The sequence below is a fragment of the Taudactylus pleione genome, unplaced genomic scaffold, assembly GCF_031769625.1.
Source record: "Taudactylus pleione unplaced genomic scaffold, aTauple2 ptg000017l, whole genome shotgun sequence".
NCBI lineage: Eukaryota > Metazoa > Chordata > Amphibia > Anura > Myobatrachidae > Taudactylus > Taudactylus pleione.
The window spans coordinates 13,160,942-13,182,260 of NW_028284419.1; the positions used below are offsets into that span (position 1 = coordinate 13,160,942).

General features: G+C 45.0%; 1 protein-coding gene across 1 annotated transcript in view; it reads left to right on the plus strand.

Annotated features, from left to right (window-relative positions):
* LOC148540814 (calcium-activated chloride channel regulator 1-like) overlaps positions 1-21,319 on the plus strand; it is a 66,452-nt gene that overhangs the window by 27,067 nt on the left and 18,066 nt on the right. The window contains exons 8-9 of the mRNA XM_088482193.1: positions 16,483-16,707; positions 18,212-18,389. Of these exons, the coding sequence (XP_088338319.1) occupies positions 16,483-16,707; positions 18,212-18,389 (403 nt within the window). The remainder of the gene's footprint in view (positions 1-16,482; positions 16,708-18,211; positions 18,390-21,319) is intronic.

Here is a 21,319-nt window from a genome sequence, read left to right on the forward strand (position 1 = left end):
AATTAACATAATGAATAGAGCCCCAAGGGAGATATTGTGAACGCTGTTCGCTATCGGACCCCCGATAAATAACATAATGAATAAAGTCCCAAGGAAGATATCTTGAATGCTGGCTGCTATTGTGACACGTTGAACTGGTTGCAGATTGTAATTTGTCAAAAACGACATGGGTTGCTGCAAAGAAGCTTTTTACTGCTGCATGAAAATGCCAGGCCACACTCAGCCAGCACATGCGTGAGTTGTTATGGCGCTACCATTGGGATGTACTTGACCATCCTCCCTACAGCCCTGACCTGGCTCAGAGAGATTTAGATCTCTTTGGACCATTGAAGAAGCACCTGGGTGGAAGGCGATTCACAACAGTCGGTGAAGTTCAGCAAGACATCATGTCCTGGCTTCATGCACTTGACACTGATTTCCTCTATGCCGGGAGAGATGCCTTGGAGTACTGTTGGAACAAATGCTTACAAAAGTAAGGGGACTATGTGGAAAAATAATCTGTACCAAGGCCATACTATTGATTATTCAAAGATGGACAGGTTGAATAAATTTACACAATGAGAGGTCTTATTACCTTATCCATTAAACCACCCTCGTATTATACACATCCACTATACTGGGAAAGGAGTGTGACTGTAACCTCTGTATATTAAGGGTCGTATATAACTTTCCCACTGCTATTTCATATATGGATAACAATGCTACTTGGATAATTACATGAAAGGGGTATATAATATATGTACATTATATGACCATTTCTTTATTACCTGTCACTCTATGAATACGGTGTTAGTCTGCACATTTTTTGAGGCACTGGAGCTGCAGTTCATGGCAGTCTGTGTGGCCATACATGCTTTTCTGCATATATACGGCCTCATTTATCAACGAGTTTTATCATTCACAACAAGAGATAAATCTCATTGCGTATGATAAATGGTGCTCCATCCAATCAGCTCCCAAATGTCAGTTTTCAAACAGATGACAGTAGGGAGCTGATTGGCTGAAGCACCATTATCGTATGCAATGAGTTTTATCTCTTGTTGTGAATGATAAAACTCGTTGATAAATGATGCCCATAGATTTTTATTTGGGAAAAAACAGTGAATAAAAGGTGAATATGCCTCATACTATAACAGATTTTTTTCTGTATAATAAGGTAAATAAAAAAATGATCCATTACAAATGTCGCCATTACCTTAAACACTAACAATATTGGTATGCCATGATTATTTTAGTGTGATATTACACACTGTTAGTACGCACATGCAGGTTAGGTGCAGTGAGTTATTTTTGCTCTCTCTGGTCCCCAATATCATAAGAAACATACCACTTTACAGGAAGGGATACTTCAGTTAGATTGAATGACATCTTATGGGATGTTTTGATAATATTATTTTGTGGACTTCAATAGGAGGATAGTAGATGGTTGTTATCTCCCTAGAAGCAATCATCATTCATACAAAAATTTGTAATGGGAGAACATAATCAGAGACTCATTTATTTAACACAATTTATGAGCATTTATTAGAGATGTGCACGGACCCCGTATTTTGGTTTCGACAAAACTATCCTCAGGTGTTTTGGTTCAGATTTGGTTTTGGACTTCTTTAAAATTGATAAAAACAGCTAAAATCATGTAATTTGGACCTGTTTACATGCAGTTCAAAACCTAGATATGTTTTTTAAATCCGAGTACTGAATTTACAGCTGACCAGAGCTGGGTTTCGGTTTTACTCGGAACCCCAAAGGTGATCCGAGCTGGGACTTGATTTGGGATGGTAGTCATGTGACCGGCAGCCAGAAGGCTGCTGGTCACAATCCCGACAGCGGAATGCCAGCTACGGATTATGATAGGCATCGAAATACCAATGCCTATCATAATCCCGATGCCGGAACGCCGAGGACGCCATCCAGAAACGAAGGTAAGTCTGGGGTGCCCTTAGCGTTAGCCGTGGGAGGAGGGTTAGTATTAGGGAGTCTAGCGAGGTCAGTGTTAGATTTGGGGGGCGAGATTAGGGTTAGGTACCCCTAGGGGGGAGGGTTAGCGTTAGGCACCCCCGGGGGTAGGTTAGGGTTAGGCACTGAGGGGAGGTTAGGGTTAGGCATCACTAAGGAAGGGTTAGGTTTAGGGGGGACAGGGGATGGTTAGGGTACTTACCTGCCCTAGTCAGGATCTTGAGCCTGTCGGGCATCCGCTGTCGAGATTGAACCAGTGGCTAAACAGCTGCCCGCATTTCAATCCCATTTCCTCGATTTGACTAGGAACCCCAAATTTTGCGTGTGTTCCTTTTTCAGGAAAACTGAACCGCACATTTCTAGAATTTATACTAGAGTCTGTGCTCAAACTGCATCTATTATAAAGCCCCCAAAATTAGCTTACCTTAGTACTACATATTGCAGTGATCTGGAAAGCTTTTTCAGCGTCATTTATTAGGGTAATGTGCTGGGACACAGGCTCAGAAAGGAGCCTTCTCCAAGGCTGAATGGTAAAGTGACAGATAATACAATCACTATCACTTTACTTCCAGGTTTGTACCCCCATTGCCTAATGCACATGCACAGTGAGAGATCCAAAGTTGAGCTTTGTTGCAGGCTCCATAGCTGCAATCGTTAAGAAGGGATCTCAGCAGTTATCTTTGAGTGATGTTATTTGATATTTGCTATAAATTAGTACAAATAATGCAAGTTGAGACACAATTCCAAACACCTCCAGCGATTATAATCAAAAATGCAAATATCAGCCCATTTTCAGAGTTTTATGTATCTATTAGGGGTGAGCGGGTTCGGATTTCTGAAATCCGAACCCCCCCGAGCCCCCCCGATCCGAGTCCGATCCGAGTCAGGCTCGACTTTTCCCGCCTGACTCGGATCTGAAATCGAGGCAAAACGTCATCATCCCGCCTTCCGAGTCTCGCAGGTTTTGGATCCTATATAAGGTACCCGCGTCGGCGCCATTTTCTCACTCGGCTGTGGACAGTGAAGAGGGAGGGTGGGAGTTAGGGCTGGCTGGGCTGTGTAGTGTAGTGTAGTGCAGAGTAGTGTTGTGCTGTGCTGCTGTTGTCCACTACTTCAAAGTCCATAGGGGCTGGCTGTGTTGTGCTGTGCTGCTGTTGTTAATAGGGGCTGTGTCCACTACTTCAAAGTCCTTAGGGGCTGGCTGGACTGTGTTGTGCAGTCAGTTCTCCATAGGGGCTGTGTCCACTCCAAAGTCCTGTGCAGTGTCCCAGTCCTAAAGGGGTGCTGTAGTGTTGTCCAGGGGGTGCTCTGTCCATCAGGGGTGCTCCCCCCAAGTGCTAAAAAAATATTATATTTCTGTGTTTGTGAATTGTGTGTGCAGTAGCCGCACGTGCATCAACAAAGTAGTGCCAAGCGTGCGTCTGTGTCATAAGTAAAGGACCGGCTGGCTTGACCGATAAAGGGTGCTGTAACCCCCAAAGTACACTCCAGTCCAAACAAAAAAAAAAATTCTTTTCTGTGTTTGTGAATTGTGTGCGCAGTAGCCGCACGTGCATCAACAAAGTAGTGCCTAGCGTGCGCCTGTGTCATAAGTAAAGGGCCGGCTGGCTTGACCGTTAAAGGGTGCTGTAACCCCCAAAGTACACTCCAGTCCAAACCAAAAAAAAAATTATTTTCTGTGTTTGTGAATTGTGTGCGCAGTAGCCGCACGTGCATCAACAAAGTAGTGCCAAGCGTGCGCCTGTGTCATAAGTAAAGGGCCGGCTGGCTTGACCGTTAAAGGGTGCTGTAACCCCCAAAGTACACTCCAGACCAAACCAAAAAAAAAATTATTTTCTGTGTTTGTGAATTGTGTGCGCAGTAGCCGCACGTGCATCAACAAAGTAGTGCCAAGCGTGCGCCTGTGTCATAAGTAGGGGTGTGCACCGGCCACTTTTCGTGTTTTGTGTTTTGGTTTTGGATCTGGATCTTTCTTCGTGTTTTGGATCTGGATTGGTTTTGCCAAAACCACCCTTCCGTGTTTTGGGTTCTGGGTTTTGTGTTTTGGATCTGTATTTTTTTTTAAAAAAGCATAAAAACAGCTAAAATCACAGAATTTGTAGGTTTTTCTGCTCCTATGCTATTATTAACCTCAATAACCTTAATTTCCACTCATTTCCAGTCTATTCTGAACACCTCACACCTCACAATAGTGTTTTTATGTCCAAAACGTTGCACCGAGGTAGCTGGATGACTATGCTAAGCGACACGAGTGGGCGGCACAAACACGTGACCCATCTAGGCGTGAAACTGCAGTGGCAGACAGGATGGCAGTTTGAAAAACTAGGCCCCAAACTGTACATAATGCAAAGAAAAAAAAGAGGTGCAAGATGGGATTGTCCTTGGGCCCTCCCACCCACCCTTATGTTGTATAAACAGGACATGCACACTTTAACAAACCAATAATTTCAGCGCCAGGGTCTGCCACACAACTGTGGCTGAAATGATTGGTTCGTTTGGGCCCCCACAAAACAAGCTGGCAATTAATGTGTCCCTGCACAAACTGGCTCTATGGAGGCAAGATGTCATCCTCATCCTCCTCATCCACCGATTCCTCACCCTCTTCAGTGTGTACATCCTCATCCTCACAAAGTATTAACTCGTCCCCACTTGAATCCACCACCACAGGTCCCTCTGTACCTTCTGGAGGCTGGTCTCCCTGGAAGAGCTGATAATTCATTTTGATGAACATCATCTTCTCCACATTCTGTGGAAGCAACCTCCTACGCCTTTCGCTGACAAGGTTCCCGGCTGCACTAAACACTCTTTCGGAGTACACACTGGAGGGGGGGCAACTCAGGTAAAATAGAGCCAGTTTGTACAGGGGCCTCCAAATTGCCTCTTTTTCCTGCCAGTACAGGTATGGACTGTCTGCCATGCCTACTTGGATGCTGTCACCGATGTAATCCTCCACCATTCTGTCAATGGTGACAGTATCATATGCAGTGACAGTAGACATGTCAGAAATTGTTGCCAGGTCCTTCAGTCCGGACCAGATGTCCAAACTTGGTCCTGCCTGCCCTGCATCACCGCCAGCGGGTTGCTTAGGATACCTAAGTTTTTTCCTGGCAGCCCCAGTTGCAGGAGAAAATGAAGAAGGAGCCGTTGACGTGTCACGTTCCGCTTCAGCTGACAGTGTGTTCACCAGCAGGTCTTTGCACCTCTGCAGGCTTGTGTCGGCCGGAAAGAGAGACACCACATAGGCTTTAAACCTAGGATCGAGCACGGTGGCCAAAACGTAGTGGTCTGATTTCAACAGATTGACCACCCTGGAATCCTGGCAAAGCGAATGAAGGGCTTCATCCACAAGTCCCACATGCCGAGCGGAATCGCTCCGTCTTAGCTCCTCCTTCACTTTCTCCAGCTGCTTCTGCAAAAGCCTGATGAGGGGAATGACCTGACTCAAGCTGGCAGTGTCTGAACTGACTTCACGTGTGGCAAGTTCGAAGGGCTGGAGAACCTTGCACAACACGGAAATCATTCTCCACTGCGCTTGAGTCAGGTGCATACCCCCTCCTTTGCCTATGTCATAGGTGGATGTATAGGCTTGTATGGCCTTTTGCTGCTCCTCCATCCTCTGAAGCATATAGAGGGTTGAGTTCCACCGCGTCACAACCTCTTGCTTCAGGTGATGGCGGGGCAGGTTCAAGAGTGTTTGCTGGCGCTCCAGTCTTCGGCACGCAGTCGCTGAATGGCGAAAGTGGCCAGAAATTTTTCGGGCCACCCAAAGCGTCTCCTGCACGCCCCTGTCGCTTTTCAGAAAATTCTGCACCACCAAGTTTATTGTGTGAGCAAAACATGGGACGTGCTGGAATTTGCCCAGATGTAATGCCCGCACAATATTGGTGGCGTTGTCAGATATCACAAATCCTCAGGAGAGTCTAAGTGGGGTAAGCCACTGGGCGATGATTTCCCTCAGTTTCTCTAAGAGGTTGTCGGCGGTGTGCCTCTTACTGAAACCGGTGATACACAGCGTAGCCTGCCTTGTAACGAGCTGGCATTTCTGAGATGCTGCTACTGGTGACGCTGCTGCTGTTGCTTCGTAAGGTGATACATCTACCCAGTGGGCTGTCACAGTCATATAGTCCTTAGTCTGCCCTGTTCCACTTGTCCACATGTCCGTGGTTAAGTGGACATTGTGTACAACGGCATTTTTCAGGACACTGAGGACACTTTTTCTGACGTTTCTGTACAGTCTCGGTATCGCCTGCCTAGTGAAGTGGAATCTAGACGGGATTTGGAACCGGGGACACACTACCTCCATCAATTGTCTAAATCCCACTGCACTAATGGCGGATACCGGACGCACGTCTAACACCAACATAGCAGTCAAGGCCTCAGTTAGACGTTTTGCTTCAGGATGACTGCTGTCGTACTTCATCCTCCTCGCTAAGGACTGTTGGATGGTCAATTGTTTAGTAAAAGTAGTGGTGTTCCTACTTCCTCTCTGGGATGATGAACGACTCCCAGCAGCAGCAACAGCAGCAGCGGCAGCAGTAGGCGTAGCAATGCAGGATCCTCCAGAGGAATCCCAGATAGGAGAGTCAGTCATGCCAGTGACATGGCCTGCAGGACTACTTCCGATCCTGACTAAGGAGGAAATTGACGAGGAGGGAGTTGACGGTGTGGTTTGCAGGCGCTTGGATACAACAGGACAAAAGGATTTAGGTGTCCCTGGACTGCTTACGGTCTTAGCCAAAGTTTCTGAACTTGACAGTAACTTTTTATGAACGCGCTGCAGGTGCCGTATAAGGGAGGATGTTCCTAGGTGGTTGACGTCCCTACCCCTACTTATTTCACCTTTACATATGGTACATATGGCAAGACAGTTGTTGTCCGGATTTGGATAGAAATATTGCCAGACCAAAGAGGTGGAATGTTTGGTCTTCTGCCCAGGCATGACCGTGATGGGCTTTTTCATCCCACGGACAACAACTGTCTCCCCCGGAGACTGATTTAAACAAACCACATCACCATCAGAATCCTCCTCGCCAACTTCCTCCTCAGCGCCAGCTACACCAGTATCCTCATCCTGTTGTACTTCAACAGTGACATCTTCAATTTGCATATCAGCAAGTGGACTGTGGGTGCTCCTTTCAGCACTTGCAGGGGGCGTGCAAATGGTGGAAAGAGCCACCTCTTCCCGTCCAGTGCTGGGAAGGTCAGGCATCGCAACCACCACCACACTTGGACTCTCCTTGGGAATTTGTGATATCTTCTTAGAAAGCACAGTTCTTCGCTGTGCTTTTGCCAGCTTAACTCTTTTGATTTTTTTAGTGGGAGGAGGGCTTCCATCGTCATGTGAAGCTGAACCACTAGTCATGAACATACTAGGGATCGACCTTAGCCGTTCCTTGCCACTCCGTGTCGTAAATGGCATATTGGCAAGTTTACGTTTCTCTTCAGCTGATTTAAATGTCTTTTTCAAGGTCATTTTCCTGAACTTTGCCATTTGGGATTGTATGTGCCCTCTACTATGACATTGGGCATCGGCCTTGGCAGACGACGTTGATGGCATGTTATCGTCTATGTCATGACTAGTGGCAGCAGCTTCAGCACTAGGAGGAAGTGGTTCTTGATCTTTCTCTATTTTATTTTTATCGGAGAAAGTTTGGTCCTCCATTTATGTTATATCGATTTGATATATACGTGCGGCTAAACACAGAAAATAATTTTTTTTTTGGTTTGGACTGGAGTGTACTTTGTGGGTTACAGCACCCTTTAACGGTCAAGCCAGCCGGCCCTTTACTTATGACACAGGCGCACGCTTGGCACTACTTTGTTGATGCACGTGCGGCTACTGCGCACACAATTCACAAACACAGAAAATAATTTTTTTTTGGTTTGGACTGGAGTGTACTTTCGGGGGTTACAGCACCCTTTAACGGTCAAGCCAGCCAGCCCTTTACTTATGACACAGGCGCACGCTTGGCACTACTTTGTTGATGCACGTGCGGCTACTGCGCACACAATTCACAAACACAGAAAATAATTTTTTTTTGGTTTGGACTGGAGTGTACTTTCGGGGGTTACAGCACCCTTTAACGGTCAAGCCAGCCGGCCCTTTACTTATGACACAGGCGCACGCTTGGCACTACTTTGTTGATGCACGTGCGGCTACTGCGCACACAATTCACAAACACAGAAAATAATTTTTTTTGGGTTTGGACTGGAGTGTACTTTCGGGGGTTACAGCACCCTTTAACGGTCAAGCCAGCCGGCCCTTTACTTATGACACAGGCGCACGCTTGGCACTACTTTGTTGATGCACGTGCGGCTACTGCGCACACAATTCACAAACACAGAAAATAATTTTTTTTTTGGTTTGGACTGGAGTGTACTTTGGGGGTTACAGCACCCTTTAACGGTCAAGCCAGCCGGCCCTTTACTTATGACACAGGTGCACGCTTGGCACTACTTTGTTGATGCACGTGCGGCTACTGCGCACACAATTCACAAACACAGAAAATAATTTTTTTTTTGGTTTGGACTGGAGTGTACTTTCGGGGGTTACAGCACCCTTAACGGTCAAGCCAGCCGGCCCTTTACTTATGACACAGGTGCACGCTTGGCACTACTTTGTTGATGCACGTGCGGCTACTGCGCACACAATTCACAAACACAGAAAATAATTTTTTTTTGGTTTAGACTGGAGTGTACTTTCGGGGGTTACAGCACCCTTTAACGGTCAAGCCAGCCGGCCCTTTACTTATGACACAGGCGCACGCTTGGCACTACTTTGTTGATGCACGTGCGGCTACTGCGCACACAATTCACAAACACAAAAAAAAAATTTTTTTTTTGGTTTGGACTGGAGTGTACTTTCGGGGGTTACAGCACCCTTAACGGTCAAGCCAGCCGGCCCTTTACTTATGACACAGGCGCACGCTTGGCACTACTTTGTTGATGCACGTGCGGCTACTGCGCACACAATTCACAAACACAGAAAATAATTTTTTTTTTGGTTTGGACTGGAGTGTACTTTCGGGGGTTACAGCACCCTTAACGGTCAAGCCAGCCGGCCCTTTACTTATGACACAGGCGCACGCTTGGCACTACTTTGTTGATGCACGTGCGGCTACTGCGCACACAATTCACAAACACAGAAAATAATTTTTTTTTTGGTTTGGACTGGAGTGTACTTTCGGGGGTTACAGCACCCTTAACGGTCAAGCCAGCCGGCCCTTTACTTATGACACAGGCGCACGCTTGGCACTACTTTGTTGATGCACGTGCGGCTACTGCGCACACAATTCACAAACACAGAAAATAATTTTTTTTTTGGTTTGGACTGGAGTGTACTTTCGGGGGTTACAGCACCCTTAACGGTCAAGCCAGCCGGCCCTTTACTTATGACACAGGCGCACGCTTGGCACTACTTTGTTGATGCACGTGCGGCTACTGCGCACACAATTCACAAACACAGAAAATAATTTTTTTTTTGGTTTGGACTGGAGTGTACTTTCGGGGGTTACAGCACCCTTAACGGTCAAGCCAGCCGGCCCTTTACTTATGACACAGGCGCACGCTTGGCACTACTTTGTTGATGCACGTGCGGCTACGGCGCACACAATTCACAAACACAGAAAATAATTTTTTTTTTGGTTTGGACTGGAGTGTACTTTCGGGGGTTACAGCACCCTTAACGGTCAAGCCAGCCGGCCCTTTACTTATGACACAGGCGCACGCTTGGCACTACTTTGTTGATGCACGTGCGGCTACTGCGCACACAATTCACAAACACAGAAAATAATTTTTTTTTTGGTTTGGACTGGAGTGTACTTTCGGGGGTTACAGCACCCTTAACGGTCAAGCCAGCCGGCCCTTTACTTATGACACAGGCGCACGCTTGGCACTACTTTGTTGATGCACGTGCGGCTACTGCGCACACAATTCACAAACACAGAAAATAATTTTTTTTTTGGTTTGGACTGGAGTGTACTTTCGGGGGTTACAGCACCCTTAACGGTCAAGCCAGCCGGCCCTTTACTTATGACACAGGCGCACGCTTGGCACTACTTTGTTGATGCACGTGCGGCTACTGCGCACACAATTCACAAACACAGAAAATAATTTTTTTTTTGGTTTGGACTGGAGTGTACTTTCGGGGGTTACAGCACCCTTAACAGTCAAGCCAGCCGGCCCTTTACTTATGACACAGGCGCACGCTTGGCACTACTTTGTTGATGCACGTGCGGCTACTGCGCACACAATTCACAAACACAGAAAATATATTATTTTTTTAGCACTTGGGGGGAGCACCCCTGATGGACAGAGCACCCCCTGGACAACACTGCAGCACTCCTTTAGGACTGGGACACTGCACAGGACATTGGAGTGGACACAGCCCCTATGGAGAACTGACTGCACAACACAGTCCAGCCAGCCCCTATGGACTTTGAAGTAGTGGACACAGCCCCTATTAACAACAGCAGCACAGCACAACACAGCCAGCCCCTATGGACTTTGAAGTAGTGGACAACAGCAGCACTACACTACACTACACTACACAGCCCTAACTCTCACCCTCCCTCTTCACTGTACACAGCCGAGTGAGAAAATGGCGCCGACGTGGGTACCTTATATAGGATCCAAAACCCGCGAGACTCGGAAGGCGGGATGATGACGTTTTGCCTCGATTTCAAATCCGAGTCAGGTGGGAAAAGTCGAGCCTGATTCGGATCGGACTCGGATCGGGGGGGCTCGGGTGGGTTCGGATTTCAGAAATCCGAACCCGCTCACCCCTAGTCATAAGTAAAGGGCCGGTTGGCTTGACCGTTAAAGGGTGCTGTAACCCCCAAAGTACACTCCAGTCCAAACCAAAAAAAAAATATTTTTTGTGTTTGTGAATTGTGTGCGCAGTAGCCGCACGTGCATCAACAAAGTAGTGCCAAGCGTGCGCCTGTGTCATAAGTAAAGGGCCGGCTGGCTTGACCGTTAAAGGGTGCTGTAACCCCCAAAGTACACTCCAGTCCAAATCAAAAAAATTATTATTTTCTGTGTTTGTGAATTGTGTGCGCAGTAGCCGCACGTGCATCAACAAAGTAGTGCCAAGCGTGCGCCTGTGTCATAAGTAAAGGGCCGGCTGGCTTGACCGTTAAAGGGTGCTGTAACCCCCAAAGTACACTCCAGTCCGAACCAAAAAAAAAAAAAATATTTTCTGTGTTTGTGAATTGTGTGCGCAGTAGCCGCACGTGCATCAACAAAGTAGTGCCAAGCGTGCGCCTGTGTCATAAGTAAAGGGCCGGCTGGCTTGACCGTTAAAGGGTGCTGTAACCCCCAAAGTACACTCCAGTCCAAACCAAAAAAATATATATTTTCTGTGTTTGTGAATTGTGTGCGCAGTAGCGGCACGTGCATCAACAAAGTAGTGCCAAGCGTGCGCCTGTGTCATAAGTAAAGGGCCGGCTGGCTTGACCGTTAAAGGGTGCTGTAACCCCCAAAGTACACTCCAGTCCAAACCAAAAAAATGTATATTTTCTGTGTTTGTGAATTGTGTGCGCAGTAGCCGCACGTGCATCAACAAAGTAGTGCCAAGCGTGCGCCTGTGTCATAAGTAAAGGGCCGGCTGGCTTGACCGTTAAAGGGTGCAGTAACCCCCAAAGTACACTCCAGTCCAAACCAAAAAAAAAATTATTTTCTGTGTTTGTGAATTGTGTGCGCAGTAGCCGCACGTGCATCAACAAAGTAGTGCCAAGCGTGCGCCTGTGTCCCATAAGTAAAGAGCCGGCTGGCTCATTTCTTAAAGGCTGGTGTAACCCCCAAAGTGCACTACTCTCCAGCAAAAGTAAAAAAATATTTTCTGTGTTTAGCCGCACGTATATATCAAATCGATATAACATAAATGGAGGACCAAACTTTCTCCGATAAAAATAAAATAGAGAAAGATCAAGAACCACTTCCTCCTAGTGCTGAAGCTGCTGCCACTAGTCTTGACATAGACGATAACATGCCATCAACGTCATCTGCCAAGGCCGATGCCCAATGTCATAATAGAGGGCACATACAATCCCAAATGACAAAGTTCAGGAAAATGACCTTGAAAAAAACATTTAAATCAGCTGAAGAGAAATGTAAACTTGCCAATATGCCATTTACGACACGGAGTGGCAAGGAATGGCTAAGGTCGATCCCTAGTATGTTCATGACTAGTGGTTCAGCTTCACATGACGATGGAAGCCCTCCTCCCACTAAAAAAATCAAAAGAGCTAAGCTGGCAAAAGCACAGCGAAGAACTGTGCTTTCTAAGAAGATATCACAAATCCCCAAGGAGAGTCCAAGTGTGGTGGTGGTTGCGATGCCTGACCTTCCCAGCACTGGACGGGAAGAGGTGGCTCTTTCCACCATTTGCACGCCCCCTACAAGTGCTGAAAGGAGCACCCACAGTCCACTTGCTGATATGCAAATTGAAGATGTCACTGTTGAAGTACAACAGGATGAGGATACTGGTGTAGCTGGCGCTGAGGAGGAAGTTGGCGAGGAGGATTCTGATGGTGATGTGGTTTGTTTAAATCAGGCTCCGGAGGAGACAGTTGTTGTCCGTGGGATGAAAAAGCCCATCACCGTCATGCCTGGGCAGAAGACCAAACATTCCACCTCTTTTGTCTGGCAATATTTCTATCCAAATCCAGACAACAACTGTCTTGCCATATGTACCTTATGTAAAGGTGGAATAAGTAGGGGTAGGGACGTTAACCACCTAGGAACATTCTCCCTTATACGGCACCTGCAGCGCGTTCATAATAAGTTACTGTCAAGTTCAGAAACTTTGGCTAAGACCGTAAGCAGTCCAGGGACACCTAAATCCCGTTGTCCTGTTGTATCCAAGCGCCCGCAAACCACACCGTCAACTCCCTCCTCGTCAATTTCCTCCTTAGTCAGGATCGGAAGTAGTCCTGCAGGCCATGTCACAGGCATGACTGACTCTCCTATCCGGGATTCCTCCGGAGGATCCTGCATTGCTACGCCTCCTGCTGCCGCTGCTGCTGTTGCTGCTGCTGGGAGTCGTTCATCATCCCAGAGAGGAAGTAGGAACACCACTACTTTTACTAAACAATTGACCCTCCAACAGTCCTTAGCGAGGAGGATGAAGTACGACAGCAGTCATCCTGAAGCAAAACGTATAACTGAGGCCTTGACTGCTATGTTGGAGTTAGACGTGCGTCCGGTATCCGCCATTAGTGCAGTGGGATTTAGACAATTGCTGGAGGTAGTGTGTCCCCGGTTCCAAATCCCGTCTAGATTCCACTTCACTAGGCAGGCAATACCGAGACTGTACAGAAACGTCAGAAAAAGTGTCCTCAGTGTCCTGAAAAATGCCATTGTACCCAATGTCCACTTAACCACGGACATGTGGACAAGTGGAACAGGGCAGACTAAGGACTATATGACTGTGACAGCCCACTGGGTAGATGTATCACCTTACGCAGCAACAGCAGCAGCATCACCAGTCGCAGCATCTCAGAAACGCCAGCTCGTTCCAAGGCAGGCTACGCTGTGTATCACCGGTTTCAGTAAGAGGCACACCGCCGACAACCTCTTAGAGAAACTGAGGGAAATCATTGCCCAGTGGCTTACCCCACTTAGACTCTCCTGGGGATTTGTGATATCTGACAACACCACCAATATTGTGCGGGCATTACATCTGGGCAAATTCCAGCACGTCCCATGTTTTGCTCACACAATAAACTTGGTGGTGCAGAATTTTCTGAAAAGCGACAGGGGTGTGCAGGAGACGCTTTGGGTGGCCCAAAAAATTTCAGGCCACTTTCGCCATTCAGCGACTGCGTGCCGAAGACTGGAGCGCCAGCAAACACTCTTGAACTTGCCCCGCCATCACCTGAAGCAAGAGGTTGTGACGCGGTGGAACTCAACCCTCTATATGCTTCAGAGGATGGAGGAGCAGCAAAAGGCCATACAAGCCTATACATCCACCTATGACATAGGCAAAGGAGGGGGTATGCACCTGACTCAAGCGCAGTGGAGAATGATTTCCGTGTTGTGCAAGGTTCTCCAGCCCTTCGAACTTGCCACACGTGAAGTCAGTTCAGACACTGCCAGCTTGAGTCAGGTCATTCCCCTCATCAGGCTTTTGCAGAAGCAGCTGGAGAAAGTGAAGGAGGAGCTAAGACGGAGCGATTCCGCTCGGCATGTGGGACTTGTGGATGAAGCCCTTCATTCACTTTGCCAGGATTCCAGGGTGGTCAATCTGTTGAAATCAGACCACTACATTTTGGCCACCGTGCTCGATCCTAGGTTTAAAGCCTATGTGGTGTCTCTCTTTCTGGCTGACACAAGCCTGCAGAGGTGCAAAGACCTGCTGGTGAACACACTGTCAGCTGAAGCGGAACGTGACACGTCAACAGCTCCTTCTTCATTTTCTCCCGCAACTGGGGCTGCCAGGAAAAAACTTAGGTATCCTAAGCAACCCGCTGGCGGTGATGCAGGGCAGGCAGGACCAAGTTTGGACATCAGGTCCGGACTGAAGGACCTGGCAACAATTTCTGACATGTCTACTGTCACTGCATATGATACTGTCACCATTGACAGAATGGTGGAGGATTACATCGGTGACAGCATCCAAGTAGGCATGTCAGACAGTCCATACCTGTACTGGCAGGAAAAAGAGGCAATTTGGAGGCCCCTGTACAAACTGGCTCTATTTTACCTGAGTTGCCCCCCCTCCAGTGTGTACTACGAAAGAGTGTTTAGTGCAGCCGGGAACCTTGTCAGCGAAAGTGTAGGAGGTTGCTTCCACAGAATGTGGAGAAGATGATGTTCATCAAAATGAATTATCAGCTCTTCCAGGGAGACCAGCCTCCAGAACATACAGAGGGACCTGTGGTGGTGGATTCAAGTGGGGACGAGTTAATACTTTGTGAGGATGAGGATGTACACACTGAAGAGAGTGAGGAATTGGTGGATGAGGAGGATGAGGATGACATCTTGCCTCCGTAGAGCCAGTTTGTGCAGGGACCAATTAATTGCCAGCTTGTTTTGTGGGGGCCCAAACGAACCAATCATTTCAGCCACAGTTGTGTGGCAGACCCTGGCGCTGAAATGATTGGTTTGTTAAAGTGTGCATGTCCTTTTTATACAACATAAGGGTAGGTGGGAGGGCCCAAGGACAATTCCATCTTGCACCTCTTTTTTTTCTTTGCATTATGTACAGTTTTGGTTCCTAGTTTTTCAAACTGCCATCCTGTCTGCCACTGCAGTATCACGCCTAGATGGGTCACGTGTTTGTGCCGCCCACTCCTGTCGCTTAGCATTGTCATCCAGCTACCTCGGTGCAACCTTTTGGACATAAAAACACTATTGTGAGGTGTGAGGTGTTCAGAATAGACTGGAAATGAGTGGAAGTTAAGGTTATTGAGGTTAATAATAGCATAGGAGCAGAAAAACCTACAAATTCTGTGATTTTAGCTGTTTTTATGCTTTTTTTCAAAAAAATACAGATCCAAAACACAAAACCCAGAACCCAAAACACGAAAGGGTGGTTTTGGCAAAACCAATCCAGATCCAAAACACGAAGAAAGATCCAGATCCAAAACCAAAACACAAAACACGAAAAGTGGCCGGTGCACACCCCTAGTATCTATGTGACAGTACTTCACACAGCACTCCGGCTGCGAAATCAGTTGTCATCACTATTAATGTCACTTACACATACCCCATGCTTAGTGCAGAAGATGCCACTGACATTGTCGTGCAACTCTGTAAACCAGTGGTTCCCAAACTGGGTACCGTGGCACCCTGGGGTGCCTCAGGACATTTCCAGGGGTCCAAATCCAAATCAAATTATTTATGGTCAATGTGATAGGCAAAACCAGTTCTGCTAGCTTCCAATCATAAAATATATTACCAAAGGGAGGACAGCCCTTTACCATCACATTACTGAACCTAAGGAAGACCTAAGCACAATTAGATTAAAAAATGTTGCTAAATTTCTCAGTGAAAAAAACTTTGGGCCTAGGGATGCCATGAAAAAAATATTGATACTCTAGGGTGCCGTGATTCAAGAAAGTTTGGGAACCACTGCTGTAAAGTTGTAAACACATAACTCTAGAATAGGTCGCAATTCTAACTACACACCCATGAAACACTCACAGGATGTTTCTCCTCTGTGCAAACACCCCGTTACCACCCATTCTCTGTTGCTGAGAAGCTTCTAAGATGTTTTCGACTCAGAATCATTCGTAGCTGCTCTAAGTTGCTTATGTTGGAGGCAGAACATGCACAGTTTGATCAAAATTGCAAGATTTGGCCACATCCAGGATCAGGGCCAGTGATTTAACAACGTAATTCATGTTCCATATTTCATCTTCTTAAGATTTTTTTTTACTGTATAAAACATTATTTCAACAAACTGCTTTACGCTTAGTATAATGCAAGTATATCCCATGCTAAAAACATTGTGAAATTTATATAGTCATTATTTTTTTTCTTATTTACAGAACATTTAAAACTGTCCCTTTTACTTTGCAGTTCGATCGAATCTCCCGTATGTACCAGGCATCTGAAGTGTACATCATGCAAATCATTGAATCTGGATCATATGTTGGAATTGTTACTTTCTCCAGTGATGCCACAATTATGACCAACCTAGTTAAGATTGTTGACACCTTCCAGCGTGAACAGCTTAAAAAGTATCTTCCAAAGACTGCTACTGGTGGTACAAACATATGTGCTGGAGTTCGCAAAGGATTTGAGGTATTTCCTTTATCAGTAGATATTGTTAGGGAAAATGTTTATGCCGTACCTTAGTGCCTTAGTGCCAATACCTGTATCTGACAGTACTTGCAAAAGGCTTTCTAATAGCATTTGCTCAAAAGGTCCACTAAGCAGATAGTGAGGGGGATGTAGACGTTGAAGGCATTAAATGCAAGTGGGGTAGCTAAAAGGCGTGGATGTGTTGCGGACGTGTTGGTGTCTTGTCTTTGTACGCACATCGACTGAATCAAACTAAAGCCAGTGGGCATTCTCAATAGGATACCCCTTGGCTGTGCCATTAAGATAAAGGTGCAGTAGCGGCTATGCCAAAAGATGCATCCGCAAGACGCATCCGCTACTGCAACTTTTTCTACCTCTGAATCCCCCCAGAATGATTCATATAACTCTAAACAGAATGATACAGTTCCAAAATTCAAAAGCCCATCAGCAGGACCAGAACAGCTGCATAAATACAATGAGAGACATTTAAAAAAAAAATAAGAAAAATTCTATGCCCTGTATGATGGTCATATAAATGTTGCTGTTATTGAGTTATAAGTACTAATGCATCTACTCAATACTAGACCTGAAATGGATTTAGCTGTGTGCTTTATCACAGGGGGAGGGTCCAAAAAGTAGGCAAGTCTGAAATTAATATCTACCAAGTTATACCGGATATTATGATCAACACCAATAGAGAGAAAATGAGCAACCTAAAATCACTTTGAGATATCTTCACCTATGGAGCCACCTTTTTTATAAAGCTGGATATGCTTACTAGGACTTGGATGCCCCAGGTCTTCAACTCCAATTATAACAACTCATAAGCCCAGGGTAATGGCTACTGAGTTATATATTAGACAGAACACTAGACAGTGGTCTATGTGGTGATCAAAGGACAAGGTTTGGTGGAGGATACTGCTGGACTGAGGACAAAGGGTAGAATGGTGCATACTGAGGTTATATTCTAATAGCAGACTAGAATAATGAGTACTCAGCCAGAGGTCAGGGTTGGCGACAGATAAGCAAAGTCAAAGTACAATCCAGGGTCAGGGCAGAAACAAAGCAAGGGAGATCCAAAACTAGCCAAGATCAAGACATGAGAAAACAATGAAATTCAAGAATAATAATCAACTGGAACACAGATACAGTATACAGCATCTGGGTATAATAATAAACTATAAGGAAGGGAGGTTATTTATACTTGAACTACCCAATGGAGAGATGTCTGAAAGATCAGCCTCCCCCTACTGAACAACTGACTTGTATAAAGTGAGCATCCTAGCTAGTGGTAAATATAATTCAGTGGAGAGGTGGATCTGGAGGAAGCTGACGGCCACTTCTACAGTAAGTGGCAGCTGGATCTTCAGTTGATGCGTAGCGCTTACAGAGATCAAGTTCTAACATCAGAACACCCCAAACCCGGTGTATTCTTTGCAGTAAGGCCTAAAAGCAAAAATATTATATTGGATAATGAATGTTTCTATTTATGTTGTTTGTGCAGGTAAACAGAGGTACAGATGGAAACACATATGGCACAGAAATTGTATTGTTAACAGATGGTGAGGACCCTGGTATTAGTAACTGTTTAAATGAAGCAAAGAACAGTGGAGTGATTATTCACACTGTCGCTCTTGGAGACAAAGCAGATCCAGGACTAGAACAGTTATCTAGCATGACAGGTGGGTTATGCTTAACTAAGTACTTCTTTATCCATAATGACAGCTGATTGAATCATTGTGAATGTATTACATTGTATGCGATAATCTCTGTTTGTTGCATTATTATTAGCCCATTAAGAGCAATCCACTCCCAGGAGAGCAGGTCGCCCTCCCATATCTAGCCCATTTCCTAGCAAAATGGGTGGGAGGGAACGTGATGCTGTGATTCCTAGTAAATTGCGTCATCTTGGCCCCACCCTACAATGACAGCATTGAGCTAAGGGAGTTTGGCCTAGATGGTGCAATTCGCTCCATCACCCACAGAGGCCACCAACAGAAAAATAAGAATGAAAATGAAATCATAACAATCTGTATCAAATACAATTGGGAATTACTAACAATGAGGAAATTAAGTGGTTTAATTGGGTTAATAATACATAACATGAATGCACAATAGGGCTTATGGGTTTTTAAGTACATTGTAATATATATATATATATATATATATATATATATTTATATTAGAAAAAGGAAAATACTGGCACCAACTTAGAGATATTAAGAGGATTCTTAAAAGTTGTGTCAGTATAAGTACTCCCCAAATAAAAGGGTGTCTGCTATACACAGAGTATTAGGATTTTTTGGTGAAACCCTTGCGTGTAAATGTTTCAAGTGTACCAGGTAATTTAAGCGACTGACGTATATATAATGCAATTGTGATATAATTGTGAAATGTGCACTATTAGTTGTAAGTATGCTACATAGAAAAACATGTTTTAACAAATAAGTAACACAGTTTAATATTTAAAACAATACAGACAATGAATAGGTCTGATGAAGTACAGTAAGTGCAAATGGTGACGCTACACAAAGTGCAAAAGTGCTAATAAATAATTAAATATACAAATAAATAAATGGCCTTGGATGGAATTCATACATTCATATGAATATATAAAAATAGGAGGAATCTATAAAAATATATATATGCACAGAAGAATCAAGACAAATCAACAATTTAAAACTAATATTAAAAGAGTTCTTAAATTGTTAAAAAGAGATGTAAATAAATAGTCCAAGAAGTTGCTTTAAAATGTATAGCTTATCTGTGGCAGTTCATTCAGGCAAGGCAGCTCTCCAAACGCGTTTCGTCTACATGGGGACTTCATCAAGGGGTACAGATAGTCAGGGGTTGCTGCTTTATATACCCACTGTTAAACAGGACTGTTGAGCTCATTTGTGATGTCACTTCCGGTTAACTGAGACCGGAATCATGATCCTTCCTTTATATTACATTTACTAGTATTAGTAGTAAGAGCTTAAGGAGCGACTCATATTCATATCCAAGTATTATAAAATAATTATAAAAGTAAGTCCGTTTCCTGGCCGTTTGCCAGCTTCCATTCTACCCTGTTACTGCTTCTGCCCACCGATGTTGTCACTTCCGGTTTCGGTGCGTGCATCGGTGGTAAATGGAGTTGCAGGGATGCGTTGCGACGTCTCTCCTATTGTCCGCATCTGTGGCTACTAGGGTGATATGGCCGCCATTTTGTTGTAGTCCATCTGGAGCCTGATCCAAGGTGTTTCAGGTTAAACCTCCCGGCATTAACGTCTTCTGCCCTTTCTCCCACGGCTTCCGCCCGGGCTGACATCATGTTTCCTTATCATATGACACTGTATCACATGACTAGTTCTCAGCATCATCGTTGCTATGGTTACCCGGCTGTCACCATTTTCAGGTCCATCCACAGCTAATAGTGATTAAAAAAGAGGGAAAATGATTTAAGCAATATAATTTATTTTGAGTGCCGGACTTCCTAGTACAAGGATCAGATTAATATCAAGTAGGATATGAGTATGAAATACGTGAGCGGACTTCAGTAATCTTCTAAAATCATATTTGTATCAGGATGATTAGTATGAAATGGCTTCAATATGTTGTGAGAGGAAGTGCTAATTATGTAAATGTATAGCCCATAAGGGGGTAATAGTCCATAGTAGGAAATAAGTTCAGAACAGTAGTCAAATTCTTCTTAAATATCTAGGGAGTGAGTTGGATGTAAAGGTATCTCTAACATAGTTTATGATTCTTAGGCTCATAATTCTCTTCATCCTCTGTAGCTCATCTGCGCCCTGCTGTGGATATCATCAACTACAACACTGAGTATTCCCAGGAGGTCTCCCATCCAAGTACTGACCCAGCCCAATTGTGCTTAGCTTTCAAGAGCAGACGAGACTGGGCATCAGTACAATGGTAAGGTTGTAGGTGATACAAGATATCCACAGCTACCAACTCATCCATCATAGGAATGGGGCAATCTCGTAACTTTCGTTAAAGCCGTTTGGAGCCATCTTGTTCAATTGAAAAATCCAAAACATATCACGCTATGAAAGTTTCTTGCCCAGGTCTCTTCTTCTTTCTCCCAAGTATACTTGTTCTATAGCTTTGAAAGTGCATTCTTCAGGATTGGATCCGTGATGACTGATGAAGTGTTCTAGAGACTGCATGTCCTTCTACTTTATTCTTGATATGTTCTTGAATTCTTAATTTTAGGGGTCTTTTGGTTTTTCCTACGTACTTCAAACTGCATTGGCATTCTAATAAGTAGATGATTGATGTTGAATTGCAGTTCATGAAGTGTTTTATCTTGAATTCTTTGGAGTTCTCATAATTGTAAAAGACCTTTCTTCATGGATGAAGGTATCTACAGATATTGCAGCAGCCACATTTGTAGCATCCCAGACATGGAGGAAGAATATCATTTCTTAGTTGATTACAGTATCTAATCATACTTGGCACCAAGGTATCTTTTAGGTTTTTGCCTTTTTTAAAAGGAACAGTTGGTTTAGGAGGAAGAATGTCCTTAAATATTGGGTCCATGAGCAACAGATTCCAATGTTTCTGGAAACTCCCCTTAATTTTATTCTCATGTCCATTATATCTGGTCACAAAA